Source organism: Anabas testudineus, chromosome 12, assembly GCF_900324465.2.
Source record: "Anabas testudineus chromosome 12, fAnaTes1.2, whole genome shotgun sequence".
Taxonomy (NCBI): Eukaryota; Metazoa; Chordata; class Actinopteri; order Anabantiformes; family Anabantidae; genus Anabas; species Anabas testudineus.
This window is the reverse complement of record NC_046621.1, coordinates 7,460,632-7,481,919: the sequence shown is the minus strand read 5'-3', so window position 1 is coordinate 7,481,919 and position 21,288 is coordinate 7,460,632. Positions and strand designations below refer to the sequence as shown.

The following is a 21,288-nucleotide window of genomic DNA, read 5'->3' as shown; positions in this document are numbered from 1 at the left end:
ATGCAGGGAGACACTGCAACATACTCACACACCCAGAGCCTGTAAATATAGCTTGTGAATGTGCAGCTCCGGAATGTGACAAGAATAGCACAGTAAAAGCTACAGGTCTGGAAAAGAGTCCAGCAAGTTCCCATGTACAAGATGGTGGACTTTAATGGTTTGAGCAAAACGGCCATCGGAAGTACAGAATCGGTTTAAAATCCCCTCTGTTTCACTGTTAAAGGGTTGTTACACTAAAGGCACAAACAAAATGTGAGTCATTGACCTCCATATTTAAAAAGGAAAATATCAGCTCCCAGAATAATTAAATATTAATTAAATATACCAAGTCATGGCATTTCTTAATTTAGTAAAGACGCAGTGCAGAGGGGCTGAAAAAGACTCCTCTGCTGGCATTGCTGTTCAGCATAAGTATACACCCTCTTGCAATTCAATTACTCGTTTCAAGTTAATATATATTATTCATTCGACCCACGTTTGTGTGTTGGTGGAATATTAGGAGTTTCCAAAGCCTAATCATATATAGTGTAGCTTTAAATGCTCAGAATTACATACATACATCTAACTATAACAATTGGGTATAGCTTGTATTGTAATTATTGGCATGGAAAAGGGTAAAGCCAACAACCAGATCCTACTACCATGTGTGCCTGTGTTGTTAAACACACCAATAAATGACATTGTTTGGGAAAACATGTTTCTTTATTGCAATGAGCAAGAGAACTGTAGTTTGTTTTTTAACCCCCGAGCTGTAAATCCTCACATGGCCACCCAATGTTTATTACTCCACAACTGAGAAAAGTTCCCAACAATTCTCCTATTTCCTGCTGTTTGGATAACTTTTGATGAACAGCTATATTAACATATCACCAACACTTTTTTTTGTGAGATGTATCAACAATAACTAAACCATGAAATTACGATGATCTTGTTCTTTCAATATGCAATTTGAAGTTCTGGAAGTACAGTTGTTGTATATAAGTGTATAGAAATCTAGGAGGGCTAAGTGAGATGTAAGGTGACCACGAGCCATCAAATTAGGTCCAGTGCAGGTCTCAGTAACTCCTCTGGAGGGATGAAGATTGTTAATAATGGTAGTGGAGAGTGCTGTCCAGTCCACACATCCGCGTTTGTTTTTTCTTCATCTATTCATGTTTTCCCTTTATATCAATTGGTGCACATCGCACTGCTCTATGTCCTGTATATACTTACATTGCTTTCATCAGCAATTTTCATTGCTATTAACTAAAGTATATGGAGTAATAACATCCCTTCAGATGCTATAGGAATCTCTCCACCAGCCACAGCCTACAGTACATCATGTGCTCAGCAGAGTATGCATAGCCTCTGGCATCTGCAAATATGGTGCAGGCTTTCAAGATTTTTCAATGCAGCACTTAAGAGGAAGGGTCTTTGTGACTGTTTTTTTTTTTTATGGTATCTGGTTCAACATGTTGAGATGAACCACACTGAAAGGACATGTGTACGGATGAAATTAGTATTACATCAGCAAAGGAAACTTGTTGTTTTGTCAGTTACAATGTTCTATTCAGAGCAGTAACGTTGGCTAATAATAATATTAATAATAATAACAAAAAATTACATTTACAAAAGCTTAAATATAAACTTAACTTTAGCTTAAGGTTTGCCATAATTGTTCTTACAATGACACATGTTATATCAAGAATTGTGAATATTTTAGGTCTTCGCTTATACCAATGGGGTAAAATATCTCCACAAAAGAAGAAACAACACAAGTATTTGTACATTTTATTCACTCATGAAAAAGACCTATATACGTATATATATAGAGAGAGAGAGAGAGAGAGAGATTTCTTCTTCTTCTTTTTTATTATTTCAGGGTTGACCCATGTTGTGCATTTTCACAGTTTAAAATATTTGCCAGAACTTCAAGTATTGGTGTAAAAGTCAAAGCTGAACAAAAGAACAAATACTGCTTTAACTATTTCAGTGCTGTATTTTCAAAAACAAATCAAACAAAATGAGAAAATACATCGCTCATATTATCTCATGTGCTACATCTGAGGTCAAATTTAATGAAGTTATTTCCTTTCTGAAATGAGGAGAACAGCAAGGTGAATGGACTTCAAATCAAATACTAACTTTCCTTTTTCGTGGGGTAGTACTAATAGTAAACGCCAGGAAAGGAAGGCAGGTGGTCCTGAGTGTGAACTTGGGATGTTTTATTGGTTTAAATAAAGGGTTATCTCATGGGGGTTTAATAATTACACAACAAAAAACAACAAAAGTTAGCAGCCCTCAGAAGAACTGTAATGGTGTGGGTTTAGGAGAGGAGACTTTTTTTTTTTTTTTGCTTGGCACAGCCCTACGAGCAGAAAACATGACAACAAATAATGGCCCACATGGTTGCATTTTGCATTTGTGACGTTTCTTTGAAAATACAAATACGCTAGTTGCATTTAATAATCGAAAAACCTCAACAGGTCTATCATTTAGTGCCAAGAGGTCACTGACCATGTCCTATTAATTGGCTTTGTCCAATTTTGGCACTTTATGTCCTCCATACACAAACAAACAATGTATGGTTTTGTTTTTCTGTGGCTTTCTGAAGGAAGCACAACACATGAAGTCTGCAATCCGAACATTAAATACACATCATTAATACAATATTTACTGATTCAGTAACAGTAACGACTCTTGGTGCACTTTTCTTATAATATATCATGAAATGCTGTTCACAGTCCGCAGGCACCCACTCTGTGACCTCAATCCTTCAGTTTCTCTTTCATACTAAAATGCATTTACTTTAGTTTAACAACACAAACGATACGTACTTCCTGTTTGTTAGTGAGCAGGTGTGTTTGTTCATATGGCTTTGTCAATTGTGCACATGTTCACATCAGTCCACGTGCCGCGCTGATAAATTAGTTCACACTGCCAATGTGACACTGCTGTAACAATCAGATACCACGCCAGGCCAGCTCCTTCCCCCCCGGGGTGTGTGTGAGTGTGTGTTTGTGAGGGCAAGCTCTGTCCCTGTTTTATGACAAGGACGTAACCTCCACTGCGATGAGTGTTTGGGTGTGTGTGTGTGAGAGAGAGAGAGAAAGAATCATGACTCGACAACAGCAAGAGCGCATCAGTGAAACTCCTCATCCTGCCTAAATCCCTCCAATGGGATTTAAGGTACTTTTACATGAAAACACACACACACACACATTGAGAGAGCAGGCCACTCTGCGTGTCAGGGTTTAATTACATTACACATAGTCAGGCTCGAGTACTCTCCATGGTGTCCATAGGTCACTGGAAGACATTATGAGGCTGTCCACAATAGTAAAACTCTCCTGTACTATATTAGGCTCAGTTTTCTCCTCGGCCCTCAACACAAACCACAAATTTTTAAATAACTTGTGGTTGACATGCAAGTTGAGAGCTTGGCAAATGTCAACATTATTTAAAGCTGGCACTGATGTCTAAATGGATTCACTTTGTTATCACCTTCCCCCACAGCCCCCTGACTTTCTACAGTACAGTTTAGGGCTGTGACGGCTCCTCAGACACAAACTCTCAACCGTTGACCTTTGGTGTTTGACTTCATTTAAATTTCACCAGTGGCTCCAGCTCGCCCTTGCACTGCACACTGTAGCACGGCTCGGCACAGTTCAGACCATTTAGGGCATGTAAGTGTGTCACTGCAGATATAATTGTGGTGGCAGTCCCCAGCTAGCCTCACTGAGGCTAACGTGGTTACACAAGTCAAGCAGACATGTCAGTCTAGCCACATATAGGGGCATTTAATATATAACACCAAGGATTTACCAAATGACATGAATGCATTTGATCTTTGACCTCTAGTTCAGCTAGTTATAGTTTGATTAGTCTAGTCTATAGTGTTTTGCAGAGCTTTTAGCATTTTGTGTGAATGGCTTTTTTTTATAAACAGTGGATATTTGATGACAAAGATGATTTTGTTTCCAGACTTTATGTTAAGTTAAGCCAACATATCTTTTAAAGTATAACTCTCATCAAAAAAGTAATTGAGCATATTTCCCCAAATGCTATTCTATTACAGTCTTGGTAGAAATCCAGGTGAGACTTTGTCCAGTCACACAATAATTCTATTTTACGATGGCAGAACGGATTGAATATCCAAACACAAAGAAATATGGTCTCAAACACTTCTGAAGGCTGAATACTCTGTTCAGTCGATAGCATGGAGATGCTAGTACACTGAAACTGCAGCAGCTTACAGATCTTTGTGAAATACATGAGCAGATCAGACTTGCATGCAAATTATCTCTTTGGTTGGAGCCAAAACACAGGGACTTGGTGAGCATAGAGAACTTGCAAGCTGGCCATTAACAGGACAAACTTTTACAGAGCTCATTAACAGAGTTTTAAAAGTGCGCACAGATAACTTTTTACCCATATTTTGGCTTCCTGTGCTAAGGAGATAAAAACACCAGATATCAAATCCAGTCTCCCTTTGCCTGCGTTTAAGATGAACATTTAAACGGGCGTCATTTCTTTTAATGATGTATTTAGCTGACCAGAGCTGTTTGTTTATGCATATGTGTCTTACATTTGCTGGCAGTGAAATAAAGGGAGACAAGTCTCACATTTCTGCAGGGAGCTACAACTGGCAGAGCAGAGAAGTGGGTCATGTATATGCCAACCGAGCAGTCGGGATCAAACTTGCATGCCTCCTGCTCTGCTTTTCAGCCCAGACAACACATAAAAAGCCAGAGAAAAGAAGAAGTGAAGGCTGGGGACAGGAAGGGGAGGGTGAGACAAAAAACACTGCTGTACAGATGATCAAGAATAAGGGACATGAGAGACTGCCATGTTTTGATCGTGATATTATAGAACAAAAGGGATGTTATAGATTTACATTTACATTTAGTCAATTAGCAGACACTTACAAGTGAGATACAAGGTACAAGGCAAAGGCAGGGTAAGCGTAAGGGGGTCTTGCCTAAGGACCCCTACTGGAGTTAAGCCACAAAATATGACCAGCGCCCAGCAGTTATTTGAACTGTATGTGTCTGCTGATTAATAAAAATATTGATTGTTCAATATGAGCAATGCAAACACTTACTTACTGTTGCAAAGACAGCAAGCAAGACAAGATGGTTAAAAAAAAAAAAAGAAGAAGTGAAAGGGAAGTGAAAAACGGGCCCTGAGATGGAAGTGGTATAAAGAAAGGAAAACGCTACACCCAAGACTAAATTAATGAAATGAGGGTGACTCAGTGCTTTTGATTCCCTTTTGCTCGAGTTGTTATTGTACAAATAGTTTAGTGTGTTGAGTGCTATTGACAAGGGTCGGCTTTACTGATGTTCTCTGTACGTCCGTCTGCACAGAGCTTCTCGTCTGTTGCATAATGCACTTGAAACACGACTAGTTATCCTGATTGTGCAACTGTGTCTACACGTGATGCTGGTTATGCTTGTTAGACAATACATTTGTCAGGTAAATTCAGTTCGGTATCGTTCCCGTCCTAAACCCACACGCGCCAGCACCAACAGTATGGAAGAGACAGGACAAATAAGCGAAAATACTGCATTACACGTTGTTTAAGGCTAAAAAGTCTGCAATGGAAAGCAATGTAAACTTAAGGCAGCATGGATTAAATGTCTTGCATGTTCTCAAAAAAAAAAAGGACTAGAATCCAACGTGTCACACAGTGCAGTTTGCCATGTTTAGCACATGGTGACAACAAACAAACAAAATTAAATGCACCTGCTCCCACCTGGTCAGAAAATAAAAAAAACACACAACTGGTATTCATACACAACATCTGTGCATATTAACATATGTCATGTATACAATTCTTAAATCCACCCACACTCACAAACCTCATGTCACTTGGCCCAAATGGCCAATATATAAAATTTAAAATAATAAAAAAACAAATTCTCTTGTTTTTCATTTTTGCAATGACTTCATTTAGCACAGTGAGACCCGACCCAGTTTGAAGGTAGAATGGTTGCAGTTTGTTCACTCCAGTTTTCAAATGTACGTTCAACTGGCTCCCACCTCGAAGCAACAGCTGCTCTTTCTGTTAGAGCTGGTTGAATTGGTCTTTTTTTTTTTGCCAGTTGTTTTAAAAGAGAGTGAAGAGAGAATAACAAAACAACAACACAAATAAATAAAATGAATTTCAAAGAAGAGCTGGTGAAGAGCAGGAACAGAAGAAAGGGAACAAATACGAGATGATACTGTTAAGGTATGTTCAAGGCCAGTCTGGTCAGTGAAACAGGTCAGTATTTAGGTGGGATGACCACCACGGGGACACCATTCTTTGGCCGCCACATCAGCACCTGGGCGTCATTGGCGTTGGGCTTGACCATGGCATTAGCGGGGATGGGCTCGTTCTTGCCCAGGATCTGGGGCTGTTCCTGGGTGATGGGCTCATCCAGTACAGCCCTCTGACCCAGAGGCTTGTCTGGGTCCACATTGATGTGAAGCCGCATCCTCCAGCGGATTGTCTGCAGGATGAGGGTTTCTGACGTGGCTTTGTTGATGGCTACCAGCCAGGTTGTAAAGCTCTGGTCACGGTGGATGCTGCTAAGCTGAGGCACGTTGCTGTCGCTGACCGGCACCCCCCAGGTGACGCTGGGGTAGAAATTATCATTCATACTAACAGTGAATTTGCTGTCCTTTTTGGTGGGGCCCACAATGGTGCAGGTCTCCGTGGTGTTGCCGTACCAAGGATAGTTGACCCCGTCTGAATCACTGATGGCCTGAATCTTGCCGTCACGCAGATCAGGGAGCTCCCAGCTTGACCTGGAAGTGGAAAGGAGTCACAGAGAAGGATTACATCAGAAACAGAGCTTCATACACTAAGTGTCAATAATCAAAAATGTGAAGATCAGCTTATACATGATATATCTGGGAATTTACATCTCAGTGGGGCGACCGAGTGTCTGACAACACATGACGGTAAGAAGTTCAGTCAAAGCCTCACAGCTGGGTCCTTTCACCAGTTTTCAAACTGACACACAGCAGGCGACACTCACTTTTAACTCAAGTGACCTGGTACCTCTAGTCTGTCCACCTATCAATTTTCCACTTGCAGCTGTAAAAAGATTACTTTTCATTCCCCTGACATGAACAGAGGAGATAACAATGTGATCAGCAACCACATGACTAACTCTCTGCTTAGGCCTGGACTCACATTATGATTTATGCATTCACCCAGGGGGTGAGATTAACATGTCAGGCATGATAATAGTCGGCCCTTCGTGCGTGTCAGTGAGTGTGCATGCGTCCTTTTGTGTGTGTACATTTCTGTTCAGAAAAATCACTTAATCCTCTCAACCGATGTCTGCAAAGCAATTTACAGCAATTTTCTATTATGTTATGAATTCAGACTCAACATTTAATTATTTCAGCAGTGAAAATACTGAGGAAACTTATTTTTTCTGATGACTGTACTTGATGCAGTTTGCACATTGCCTCACATGCACAGGCGGTGAATGTTGTAAAAATGCACCCAGTCCCGTGCTTGAATTGCTTTACATGAACTGTCCCAGTAGCAAGTGTTTCATGGTGAGCATCAAAAGCAGCCGAGCAGATGCACATCAACCAGTGCAGAGTGCACACAGGTAAAACGTGGAGTCGTCTTCTCACTGAGGAACTTTGATCATTACTGGGGAAAGCATTGCAGAAACGTAGCTTACAGTACTTCCTGTTTGTGTCTTTAATTTCTTTTTTTTTGTCTCTGCCACTAGTCTGCTGTAAGGTGGTTTAAGTGTCACGAACATCTTACCACTCAGTTCTTACTACAGAGGTACTCAACCATTTTGCAGTGAATCACTTATTGTAAGTGACTTGCTTAACAAAAGAATGAGAGCAGTCAGATGAACAATGGGTGTCAGTCAGTGGTTCATTCAGACCTCTTTCCTGCTGCTGATTGGTCAGATGAAGATGTTGTTGCCCTCCATGACACATAGACAGTGCAGAAAACCACAGTCACGTAAAAGAACGTCTACTGAGAAATGTTAAAGTTAAAAGTCTGATAATGTGATAAAAAAATTAAACAAAGCTCTATACATCAGAGCTGAAAGCTCTTCGAGGCCTAATGACAGCACTAGAATTACCAGACATTTGCAGACACCCTTATTGAGAAGATTCAACAAAAGCAATGTGGGAACTCATTTCCTGTTTCTGCAACTTTGCCGCCACATCGATTTGCAAGTTGCAAACATCAAAATTCTATCAATAAGATATGTGTGTATTACTCACTTGACTTTCTTTTGGGGGGCGCCAGTACTGATCCCGAATCAAGTCAAATGTTAAAGAGATAACATGGTTTGAGAGTTTAGGTGTAGGTGAGCATTAGGCAAGTAGTGGTTATGGTTATGGTAATGGTTAGGTTTGGGGTAGGTTTCCAGGAATTGAATATGTCAGTGTAAAGTCCCCAAGAGCGATAAAAGTAAGCATGTGTGTGTGTCGAGCAGCACACTAGCCTTCCAAGAAGGCTGGCAGTTGGTTTTGTTTGTGCTATATCACATTTCATGTGTCACGGTTGAGTGTCATTTTAAAAAAAGAGCATTTCTACAATTGTTGTTAGTAATTATATCTCACTTTTATGACAAAGAAATATTGGGTCACACCTCAGTTTTGGTTTCACACTTCCCCTTTTTGTACCTATATTTTTAGGGCCCGTACTGTAGTGTTGCTCTTAAAATAAAGGTATAACCAGACTAATTGACTCGTGAGTCTGTTTATGAAAAGGACCTACTGCCCAAACCTTCAAAACTGTACCTCAACAAACAGGAACAATGAATGTGTTCAGAATCCAGAGCAGATCATCAAGAGCCAACGGAGAAATCAGCCACATTACCATCCTCAGCTGTTCTGTTCAATTACAGCGGGCTGAAGCTTTATTACCATCAAAGAAACTACTTAATATGAGAGTCTCAGCAGTTGGAGTGGACTCATCTCCTGCATCCTAAGAGCGACTTCAAAACTGAGCATCTGGATTCATCTGTTTGGATGATGAAGCCTTTCAGCATGTACTGAATATGTGCTATGTCTGTTCCAACTGTTTCCTGTCATTCGTACTTCTTTTGTATTTACTGTTTGCTGATGTGGCTTTCGTGAACTCTATCCCTTATTTTTGCCTCTTAAACCACTTTAATTTAGTCTCTTCTGCTCTTGAACAGCTCACAAATGCTGCTAAGCATTTAAACCAACATGTCTCACCTTTGTTTGCATTTGTAATTTTATGAGTTCATATTAGTTTCTGAGCTTTGTCTGTTTCACATCAGAGTAATACTCTGGGCCGTTGGCCAAACAAGACTTTTGACTTTGTTTAGCACCATATGTGTTAGTGATTGATTCACTTGAATGTTTTTGGCTTCAGGTATTCTGCTTAGAGTTTGGAGATCACACACAGGACCCAGTTTACATAAAGGGCACTGATCAGACTGGATTTTGTGGTACTCTTTTTTTCTCACCACCTCTTTCTTGCCCCCTCACACACAGTCACACACACACACACACACACACAGAAACACACACATACTCATGCACTGTCACACTGGGGTGGGGTGTTGGGGAGGAGACTGGGTCTCTAATCTTAGACTTGCAGCACTCAAACATCCTCTTCTGCAGTGTCCACAGATAAAGCATATTCTGGATATATGTCAGCTGGTTCATGTCAGCACAGGACACAAGATGAATGCTACTTGTCATAAACAGAAGGACAGAGAACAATCTCAACACTGAAGCAACTCCATTTTACTGTATTTGTAACAGTACATAACTGTACTGACAAGCTAAACAATCCTGTTGTCACAATGTCCTCCTACTGTAGCTGTCTGGTTGTGAAGCTTTCTGTAGCCTACAGTCCTGCAGGCACAATCCTACAATACTGTCTTAAGGACACAACAAAACTGTATATTTATAAGGTTTCCATTGTACATGCAGTTGTGCATTATGCTTTTATTATTATTATTATTATTATTATTATTATTATTATTATTATTATTATTATTATTATTATTATTGCAATAAGTCTGAACATCATAGCCAAGTTTCACATCTACTGAAGAGTAATATTTGTAAAACCAAAACTACAGTACTTTCATGTGTCAATTAAAGTAACACACATAGTCGATTAGTCGATTAATTAATTAGCTAAGCAACAGAAAATTGATCAGCAACTGCCTTGACAGTGAACTGTTTTACAAGGAATGATGAAACAAACAAATAAAACCCACGATACTCACATCCCTTTGTTTCCATAAGTATTGTAGAACTCCATATGATTACACGCTTGGATCCAGCCGATGGTCCACGTCTCTTGTCCGGCTACTGGTGGCACCAGGACATGGGCATGAGCTCGGAAGTGCGGTGTCCGGTAGCGCAGGACCACGCTGGATGACTCGTCGATGCTGGTAGGGTTGGAATCGATGCAAGTTTTCACCTCCAGGACAATGATACTGTCTCGGAAACTCTTGGGCTTACACCTGATACTCTGGATACAGCCCATTGCATTAAATAGCAACACAATCCACAACAACTTCCAGAGGTCTGGAGGAGAAGAAAGACGCATGGAAACAGCAAGAAAATCACCACAGATTGATCCACATCATGCCCCCCATCCCCAACCCCCCCTAAAATGTTTACCAAAATCAAAAGTGTGAATTTAGTATATTTAGCCTTCAGCAGGGCGTCTCTTTAAAATGCATGCATCTCTGATTAAAAAAAATTACTTTCAGAAAACAAGAAGACGACAGATCTAGAACCCCGTCATATCTAGAGCGCATGTTTTCCGGTGCGTAAAACGCAACTTCACCAAACAAGCGCAGGTACAACCTCCCTCCCTCATCCGTGCATTGATGTTTTCCTGCTGTCAAGATACAAGTCATTTCCTCCTCAAGTCGAGAAAAGACCTGGCCTTCTGGCAACGTGCGCCATTTGGAAAGGTGCGCGTAAAGGATTCAGGTTAATTCTGAGCTAAATAATTAACAAAAAGGCGACTAGTGTTACATCTTGGTGTCATGGTCCCTGTCGTGTGATTCTTTATTTCAGTATATTCTAATCCCTCAACTACTCTAATGGTTAAACCTCTATGTCCAGCTGGTGACAGATCATATTTGAATAATGTTAAGCCGGACGTAAGCGACAAATGGCAGCTCAGATGAGATACCCACACTGAGTAGAGCTGCGTGGTAATTTAATCCGCAGTAGCTTCAGTTCATCACAATAAAAAAAAGTGTAATTGAACGATTTAAGAGCGTTATTTCTTTTTTTTTTTTTTTTTTTTTTTTTTTGCGTCAGTAGACATACGCGGATTAACGGTTCATGTAGTGCAGTTGCATGAATTATGGTCTATTTTTAGCCTGCAAAAAAAAAAAAAACAACATGCAAAAAGAAGTCTACCTATAAACAGTTCACTGCAAAGTCTCCAGTGTCTTCAGCCGGGGGGAATCCGGGGCTCTCACAGTCCTTCGGTCACAGAGGTAATTCCGTGATCCCCTCCACACCCGCGTCTCCCCTCTATTGCCGCAAATTATTTCTCCGTCCCACAGCGAGAGGTAGCATTTCCACTAGCATTGCAATCTAGTTTGAAACAGGGCACCGCACCATCCAAAGGACACCGCCGGGTCAACTTCAGCACCCATTTGACGGGATCCATTATTAGATCTTAAAAGTAAATAAAAAAAAAAACTATAGCGTCTCCGAAGGGAGAAGCGTCAGCTGTCACATAGTTCGACCGAGCGGACAGTTGCAGTCCTCCTGCGCGGGGATGCGGTTCAGCCCAGATTCCTGCACAAGCTGTCATTTCTCCGTGCTCGTCCCATCGCTACCCACGGCAGGTTCACCCCGCTGCACATTGGTCTACTTCAGCAAGCCTGGGAAGCAGCTTTATAGTATCTTCGACTCGACACTTCCCCTCTGACGCGCACGCATGCTGGGAAATGTAGGCAACGTGGTGATCGGTGCTGCGGCGTGTGAGTCCTGTTCTTGAATGATCGTGAAAATCCGAGCACAGTTTTTAAACTGCCAAGTAGCTTCTGGTCCAAGTGGAGCTACCAAACCCTGCAGTGATCTGTTTTAACACTTAACAACAACATTTCATCCTTTAGGATGGAGGTGATGTTGGAGAGGACACGTTGTCCATCATCAACACATTAGCAACGTGTTATTTAGTTATTATATTTTGTTCAAAGATGCTAAAATGTGACATTCAATTCTGTAGTATAAGCAACGAAATCATCTGGTTGAATCTGAAAGCAGATTATGGCATCATGTGGAGTTTTTCAGCTCGACGTACAGTGTGATTTATTATTTAAGGAAGACAGAAAGACGTACTTCTCCAATTTGAAACTATAGGAAGCAAGTTGAAAATCAGATGCCTTTTAACACCATTCAAATAAATTAGATTTTACTGTTTCCTACAGGAAGTGATGGGAGGGCGTATTATTATAATAAGTGATGAAAATGAGGCTCCATTTGTATTTCGCTGTGTTTTCCGCCGTATCATGTGAAAATAGGTCAAACTCAGAAGCTTATTACTATGCTTACGGCCACATGCTGTCCTTAATTGTTTGATTTTGTTTGCCTCTTGTGCAGTAGCGCTACAGTTTTTGGAAATCCTCCTTGTGTCTGTTTAAGCACCTTGGAGAACTCCGCTCCAGCAGAGCGCACCACAGAGGCTGCACCGGGATTGCGCGCAGCCTTACGTGACGTCAAATCCGCACGGAAGAACCCAACGCAGCGCTGGCTGGTGGCTCGGCTGCCTTTTCATCACCCTTTTGTTGATGCTTTTGTCAAGTCTGAGAACTTTTCGGATGCCCCCTGCATCACAGGCTGCATGTGTTATGGAGGCTGCGGGGGGAGATGTGGAGCGATGCTGTGTGCTTCATGCCTGGTGAGATGACAACATCGCATTTTTGCGTATTTCTTGCACATTTTCTACACTGGGCTTGTTTTGCAAAGCTTCACATGCTGTGAAACGCGTTAGCTCTATATGTGTGTGCGTAATAAAGTGCTCGTGTTGTTATTTTATCTCCATGCTCGGATCAGATTCCACTGGATTGGTCCGTTCAAGACACTCTCCCTGGCTGCACGTTATAAACAGCATGGACATCGCACATTCCTGCGGGTCTAAATATATCTCTAAGGCCACCGGAGGGGAAGGTCTGCTGTAGGGGGTTTATTCTGGGACATTTCACTGTCACACAGTGAACTCGCACCGTTTGAATTATCTTCCGCAGATAGACAATCGGTTATTGCACTCACAGAGGAGAACTTGGCCCTGTCCAAATATGCCCTCGAGTTACAATGTGCGATCCAGCGCACGGGAGAGAAACAACGTCCTGAGCAGACCTGAGTTCATGTCCCTGAACCATCAACCCGGTCGCGGAGGCGGCGGCGGCGGTGGCGGCGGTGGCGGCGCACCCTCAGTATGCCGAGGCAGCACCAGGCGACCGGGTCCAATCAAGCACCAAGCAAGCCAGCAGAATGAAGAACCTACCGACAGCGGCAGTAAAGACAGGAGAGAGCCCAACAAAATGCCAGAGGAAGACTGCATGCAGCTGAACCCCTCATTCAAGGGGATAGCGATGAACTCCCTCCTTGCCATTGACATCTGTCTGTCCAAGCGCATGGGGGTGTGCGCCTACACGACCTCCTCCTGGGGAGGCTGCCGCTCCATGGTCGCTCTGCTGGCGCTCACAGGTCATGGCATCACGTGGATCATTGGCACTCTCGTGTGTCTCACAAGGAGTAACACTCTGGCTGGACAAGAGGTCCTGGTGAACCTGCTGCTTGGTAAATGTCACACCACACTCCTCAATCTGTCCAAAACACGCAATGGTGACATGTATAATACAGTCTCATACAAAGTACTCCTCACAAATATCTGATATTATGATGTTCTAGCTGTAAAACAAGAGATAAACTTCAAGGACCCTCAAACATAGGTCCCTCAAATAGCTTTTAGTTGTTTGGGTTCATACATAAAAATAGTTTTTTTGTTGTTGATCCAGTATTGAATTGTTCATTTGTCTTGAAACACAGATTATTCACTGCTGTGTTTGGTGACACTGTTCATTATTCGGTCCAGGATAATATCTGGTTTGTTGACGTCTGTCTGGAGAATATCATGTTGAGCAGTGTTAAGTTAATACGTAATCCCGACTAAGATTCTATTTTCATGTAACAATAATGTCATCACATGTCTGGCAACAATGGTTTGATTCAGTTCACTGTGTAGTTCCCACAAAGTGTTTTGAGAACACTTTAGTCACATAATGGCTGGGACTGTCTTAAAGGGTGTTAAGCATGTCAGAGACTCCAAAAACAGACCTTGACTGTGCAGAGGATGTTCCCACTCTTATCAACTGCAGACTAGACTCAGTGGGACTCAGTTCCTCCATTGACCTAATTACTCAATTTCTCAAAGCGGCCATGTTTATTTAAAATAATGAATTACATGTGCAAGAAAGATGGAACTATTTCAAGCATTAACTGAGGCTGTTTTATTTTCATTTCAGTTAAGGACAAGGAAGTTGCAACAGCAACTAAATAAGCGCTCTTGATAAAGTGTGCACCATGCGGGCCACGTATATTTACATAACTCCACAGCAAGCAGCTGACGTTGTTTGTGATCAATAAAGATAATCTAATACAACAATACAGACATATATAAAGCAGGGTCTGATGCTGCCCAGCTCCTTGTATCTTCGCTGAGACCTGCAGGGGTAGTGACAGTAACAAACAGACATGATTAGGCCATGCACACACAGCTGCTGTTGTTGGTAATTAATCTTTCATTACGCTTGGTGGAACACACTGCTTAGTACTTAGCATTATATTTCAAGTTGCTTACCTGTCTTGCCTAAAAGAATACAGCAATACCCATTATTATTATTTCACGCGACATGAATTGCTCATGATGACAAACCTAAAGAGACCTGGAGCTTTATTTTACTTGTTTTGCTCCCGGCGTTGCAGCTTTGGTTCACAGCTTTTGGCTGCAGCAGGCAGCTGTCTTCAGGAAAAAACATTTTTAATATTTACTGCCTGTCCACCAAAAAAAAATAAATAAATGTGTGACTAGTAGGCAGACACAGTGAAGCTCAAGCTGGATATTTTTGCAACTGTACATGCAGAACATTTGCATTGCTGTCTAGATGTGCTAGACAGATGTATTGCCTTAGCTCTATCTACATTAATATATAGGAAGTCACAGAGTCAGTTATATACTAAACTCACTCACTCTTGCTGCAGTAAGAAAGCAGAAACTCAGGCCAAGCATTCAGCGCTGTGCCTGTACTCCATCTTCACTTGGTACTTTGAGAAATTATAGCCATTGTTGTTCACAACGAAAAGTCGATTTGTGGCAACCTGACAGCTGATTTACCCACTCCCCTTTGCAGTTCAGCAGGAGATGGACTTTCCATTTCCATTTCAATGTTCTGCTTGAAGAGTAAGTCTGTGTTCAACACTCAGGATCTTACATAGTGATGAAGAGTGTTTCGCAGCTCAGAACCAACATTTTTATGTGTGATCAATAACTCGGCGCTGACTGACTACATGGGGCTGACTTCAAACATGTTATTACGCTGTGCTGACTGCGGTTGTGCTGTCTGTCACACCAAACAACAGTGTTCAGTAAATCCATAGTGACAGCACCCACTGCAGAGCAGAAATACACACGGGGGGGATAAAGAAGTAACTGTCTGTAAAGGCCAGCATTTGCACAGGATACAGCAGTGATTTTAATAGACAGCAACTACAAACAAAACAGACCTACCAAGACGTACTGAATCATCACAGTCAGTTTGTGCTTACAGATGATAACATTATTTGTCATTGCTTGGGCCTGCACCAGTTTCATTGTCCGAGTAAGCTTTCATTGTTGCCCACCTCTTGTTCCTTTCAGTTTTCCTTTAATATTTTTTTTTTCGCAGTGGGCATGAAAATGACAGCTTTTTAGGAGCTGCAGTGAAAGTTAAAATAATGGCCCTGTTAGGACAGCGAGTGGGCAAGTGGAATGAGAAGTAGGAGAGCGTAACCAATATGTCAGACAACTGACAGTTATTTAGCGTACGGCTGGTTGAGTGTGTGAATGTGAATGTTCGGTCCACATTGATTTTCAGTATTATTATGCAATAAAATAGCGTTATAATTTAATGTAAGAACATTTTGCTGATGATACTTTCTAGAATTTTAATGCAGGACAGATAATGAAGATTTTATGTTGTTGTATTAGCACTTAAGTAAAAAAATCCTTCTGCTGAACCCATTTCCAACATTATCTAGGTAATAGCATATAAACAAATTCTTTTAATCCTCAGCCCTCATCCTTGATGTCATGACTGTTGCTGGAGTCCAGAGACTGGTGAAGCGCAGAGGACCCTGGGAGATGACGCCAGGGTTCATGGACTGTGTCGCTTTGGACATCTACTCCTTCCCTGCAGCTCACGCCAGCCGAGCCACCATGGTCTCCAAATTCCTGCTCTCTCACCTCGTCCTGGCTGTGCCACTTCGTATCCTGTTGGTGGTGTGGGCCTTCCTGGTGAGCATGTCCCGGGTGCTGCTGGGAAAACACCACCTAACTGACATGGTGTGCGGCTTTGCACTGGGCATGCTCCACTTTAGTCTGATGGAGACAGTGTGGCTCTCGTCAAACACCTGCCAGACTCTTATTTCAATAAGCACACTGAGCTGGAGCCCGTTTTTCTAAGCTTTTGATAAAAGGCTCTGCTTGCCAGTCAGGAACTTAGCCGAGGTCTTGTGAAGTACATTTTTTTAAATTATTCTTTTTGCAGGCTGCAAACTGAGACAGATTCATATTTGGATGCAGATGCTGGCTTGCATGTAACACTCAAAACAGACAGGTCACCTTAAACGATTTTCATAGTGCTTCACAAATTCTAGTAGTGTTAGTCAAAGCTACTCACACACCTCTTCTTCCCCTTCATTTAAACTAAGCCCTAATAATAAACTGACAATGATTTTGTGAAATGTACATGCAGGATGAAAGTTTCTACCTTTTTAAGAAGTGTTTTTGATTTTTGATGCTCATAACCTAACACTGTTCATCTACTGAAGGTCTGATTTCCTTTATGTTAAACAGATTGTCTCTTGCGTCTGAGTGTTTCCTTTTACTTTCTCTTCTCTGTTACTTCTTCCTCTTTTCACATATTAAAAAAATCGTTTTGCTTTTATTCTAAGTTTGTGAAACCTAAACCATGTTGAACACTGACGTTTGGTATATGATTGTATTGGATGTAATACTAAAATATATATAAAATTATTGTTGATATTTAACATCTTTTCTAATTGGCATGACTATTATCTTTGTATATTGCTCATGAGACTTAGCTGTTTTGATTATATTTATCAAATATGACAATGTTTCATAGAATTGTATTACTTTTCATTTAGTTTCCTCCCATGTGCCATCTCTGCTTTCATTAGTTTACATTTTTATAGCAGATATTTCTCTTCCTTTCCTTCATTAGCAGCTGTTTCACATTACCTTGGTTTGTGGCTGATAGTGATTCTATGCTGTGCTGATTCTAAGAGTGCAAAAAGCAAAAAATATCTGTTTTCAGCATCAGTTGTGCAGAAATCATACCATTTTTCCCTGACCTTTTTTAGTGACCTTTAAATGAGACTTGTTTGGGTTTATATTGTATGTGGCAGAACAATTTCAGTGCATTAGTTTGATGATCCTATCATGTTTTTACATTGATTTTTCATCTTATTATTAAAATAATGTCAACTGTCACTAAAATGCGGACGCCTTTGTGTTTGTGTGGCTGTAAAGTCACCATGCAGCAATGAGAAAAACTCGATTATACATAAATTCATAACAGTTTTTAAATAAAATGAATCAGCTAATCATGATTTTGAGAAAATTTTTCACAAGAACCTTTAAATATTGCATGCACTGTGAGGCATCACATGGTGCACAACTTGGTCAGCAAAATAATAAAGAAGTGTGGTGTGTTGAAACCTCAGACAAGACCGTTACACTCTTTCTGGCTGTGGGCGCTAAAACTGTCCATGTGACCACTTAAAGTTTCTCTCACTACTTTTTTTCCCCTGTAATAACATCATTTTGAAGTTCCAAGCATTGTGAATTTACATTAAATCATAGAAATGCAACTACTCATTGCACATAATAAGAATGTGCTTCATGCTGAGCAGCATTATCTTCTGGCATCAGTCTACAAAATATGAAGATCCACCCACACCTCAGCCATTTACATTGCTACAGTACATGGTTGCTCTGCACAGTATGCAAAGTTTTAACACAAAGTTTTAACATGCAAAGCGGTTTGTTATCAAAAGACGCTGTCACTGTCAATTGCATTAATATCGTTTTCTGACCAAGTTGTTTACTTAAATTAGATATGAGTCAGACAGCAACCCTGCTTCTCACTCTAAAAACGGCTATGTGTCTTCACATAGCACTTCACATTACTTTCCTGTCACACTACTCTTGCCACAGAAAATCTGACAGGAAACAACACCAATGCACTGGTGCGTGCTTTGAAGCCGTTAGCAGGAACAGAAACAGCTTTGAAAACTCTCCGGTGGAGGGTGTCAGATGGCACAAGTTCAAATGGGTTTTTTTATTTCTAAAATTTCAGCAATAATAAATGTTATAATTATAAATATGTTTTATCTGGCTACGTGTGAACTGGTTGAGATCAGAAGAAGAAGAAATCGACATAGCAGGTACATTTAAAGCAAAAGTCTTTATTTTCACTTTTGGAAATGTTTAATCAAACAGTTTAAAGAAGCAGAGGCAGAAAGTGTAGACATTATTATCATTATCATCAATATTCATATCAGCACAAAGTTTCCACATGATGCAATATCTATGTGTATACACCAAAGGAGATTCAGGGAGATAAACAAAAAGAGACAGTGACCTAACTTGACACTATGGTATACTGCATGTGAACTCTTTTTCTACATTTTCTCAGTGTAAAATAAATGTTATATTTATACAACATGTCTCAGACGGACAGCTATCACTCTGGCCGTGTATTGAGTTACAGTTTTCAGAGCTGAGCAACTTCACTCAATTACAGCCTGTTAGAAAATCTAGGTTTGATTTTGTGCCAAAGTGAAGGCCTGTATAACCCTGCAACACAGGTTCCCAAAATATCCCAGCGAGTATGTGCTGATAGTGCTTGCGAGCCTAATTCTGCAGGGTCCACATGCAATGACTCAACAGACACCACAGTCCTGCTGTTGTGTCTTCAGGCTCTGTTTGTGTCATGCTCTGAGTTATTTATAAAGAGGACTGAGGCAACATTAGACAACACAACTCTCCTAGTGCATTGATCTCTGTGTAGCTCTGACTATGATGCCTAACGTCTGTGACTGGCCATGAAAACTTGACTACTACCTACTAACTTGACTACATCCGTCAAAAGTAAACAAAAATAAAATAAAGTCCCTAAAAACTGTGTTCAGCCAAACTGGTGTGGTGGATTTAGTTGTCGAATAAACTTGAAATGAGGTCTAATCTGCTGTTTGGTCACATGGACCGTCATTATAGATCTGCTTTGTTTTTGTTGTTTTTTACATTTCTCAGTTTAAGTGTCACTTCTTCATTTTACAAGAAGAACTTCCATCTGCAGCTGCTCAAATCTGAATAAGCACAAAAACTGTTTCAGAGATTGAAGGGGTACAGACTTAGTTCAACACTAATCTTCACATGATTGTGTTAATATGAAATCTCAATTTGAGCGACATTAAAGTCTGCGACTTCTGTACTTACAAAACCTAAATTAGCTAGTAGATGTGGAGAGTCTGCATGAATGGTTGGCAGAGTCAAGACAAGTGCTCCCTCTAGAGAAATCTGCTTGGTTTTACAATTAACTGTGATCATGATCCTTGGCAATGCTGTAATGTATTTACATGTCAGTGTCATACAGTATATACCATATGTATTGATGTCCATTAAAATGTTTTGTTAATGTAATATTATTTTGGCACTATATTAGCCTAAGTTAACAGGAGAGTCTTAAAAGCCACATTTGCTTGTTGTGATTAATTCCTTGTACCAAATATTAATTAGATCTGACAGAGATAATACGAGCAACTTGTGCAATTAGTTGAACTCTGAGGAAAACAAAGAAACCTCTTTTGAAAAGATGCATCAAAGAACCAGTGAGGTGGCGCAGGACCACTGAGATTTGTGGCATCAGGATAATTTGTCAAGAAAAAGGTGACAGGAGACATCGCCAATTACATCTGTTGTTACAGTATGAGCCAGGAAAAGAATTCCCTCTAAAACTGAAGACTTTGAAAGAGTCACTAAAGATTAACCCAATAATTAACGGAATAGTGATGCCTTCAGGTTCACACAGGGAAAGGGATGTGAGTGTTTATTTAATGTCTATCAGTGTTTTTTCTTCCTTTTGAGGCAATATATGTTTTAATTACCCAATCGATTATCTCCTGTACATAAAAAGGAATCATTTTGACATAATTTCATTAATTTCCAAAATGTACTAACTTAAATGTTTGAACAAGTTTCCAAACTAGTGTCAGTCTACTGATATTTTTACACAATTTGGCATTTTAGTGCTGTTTTTCTTTGTCTGTAATCAGAGCCTGTTACTTTAGTCTATGTGTCATCTTCCTTTCTTCTGCCTTAGAATATCTGTTTTGATATAGTGTCCTGTCACAACAAGATCTAGTCTATATGTACATCTACATGTAGGGCAAGAGTGGAGCAGTCGCGAAAATGAAGGGTAAACACGGTAAACATTGTCTTTTTAACTCAAGTTACAAACTGGTCTCCAGTCACTGCTAGCTGATTTTTATATTCGTTCATATATTGGTGGCATGAGTGGTATTTTTTTTTTGAGTTGGTGGAACAATGATTCATGTTTTCGTCCCTTATTTGTATAGGTTTTCTGGCACAACCTAAAAATCACAAATGTTTTATTTACACGTATATTGTTGAAGTACCTATTCGCACATAACAGTGAGAGCTTTTTTTTTTAATTATCTCTTAATTCTATCCTGCAAGTTTATCAATACTATCGCAATATTGTCATCAGGAGGGTTTATTACAATAAACTGGGGATACAGTACAGCTGTTGCAATAGTATTGTTTTCCTTAAATGCAAATATTACCATAATGTCCTTTTGGAGTTTGACTGCAGTGATCTTTTCTGCATGGTCATTTTATAAACATAAAACACTCATGGAGGGTGTTTTCTGTAAGTGCTGACGTCGACCACCAGGGGCGCCGTTTCCCGGCTTACGTCTTCAGGTGACGTAATGACGCAGCGAGCGCAG

The 21,288-nt window shown here is 40.5% G+C and overlaps 2 protein-coding genes across 3 annotated transcripts; one reads left to right on the top strand and one right to left on the bottom strand.

The window, feature by feature from the left end:
- Positions 1–1,862: 1,862 nt before the first annotated feature.
- On the bottom strand, positions 1,863–11,864 carry fam78ab (family with sequence similarity 78 member Ab). Of its 2 annotated transcripts, XM_026354892.1 has the most exons (3): positions 11,383–11,864; positions 10,227–10,530; positions 1,863–6,774 (listed from the first exon to the last, which is right to left on the bottom strand). In XM_026354892.1, the coding sequence occupies exons 2-3, from the start codon at positions 10,487–10,489 to the stop codon at positions 6,249–6,251; spliced, it is 789 nt and encodes a 262-aa protein (XP_026210677.1). In that variant the 5' UTR covers positions 10,490–10,530; positions 11,383–11,864; the 3' UTR covers positions 1,863–6,248. The 2 variants fall into 2 exon arrangements, with proteins under 2 accessions (XP_026210677.1, XP_026210676.1); XM_026354891.1 differs by lacking the exon at positions 11,383–11,864 and having other exon boundaries at positions 10,227–11,370.
- An 821-nt stretch (positions 11,865–12,685) lies between these two features.
- On the top strand, positions 12,686–17,884 carry LOC113159881 (inactive phospholipid phosphatase 7). Its single transcript, XM_026356852.1, has 3 exons — positions 12,686–12,874; positions 13,030–13,776; positions 16,308–17,884. Exons 2-3 carry the CDS (start codon positions 13,272–13,274, stop codon positions 16,694–16,696), a joined length of 894 nt encoding a protein of 297 aa, XP_026212637.1. The 5' UTR covers positions 12,686–12,874; positions 13,030–13,271; the 3' UTR covers positions 16,697–17,884.
- The last annotated feature ends 3,404 nt before the right edge of the window (positions 17,885–21,288 follow it).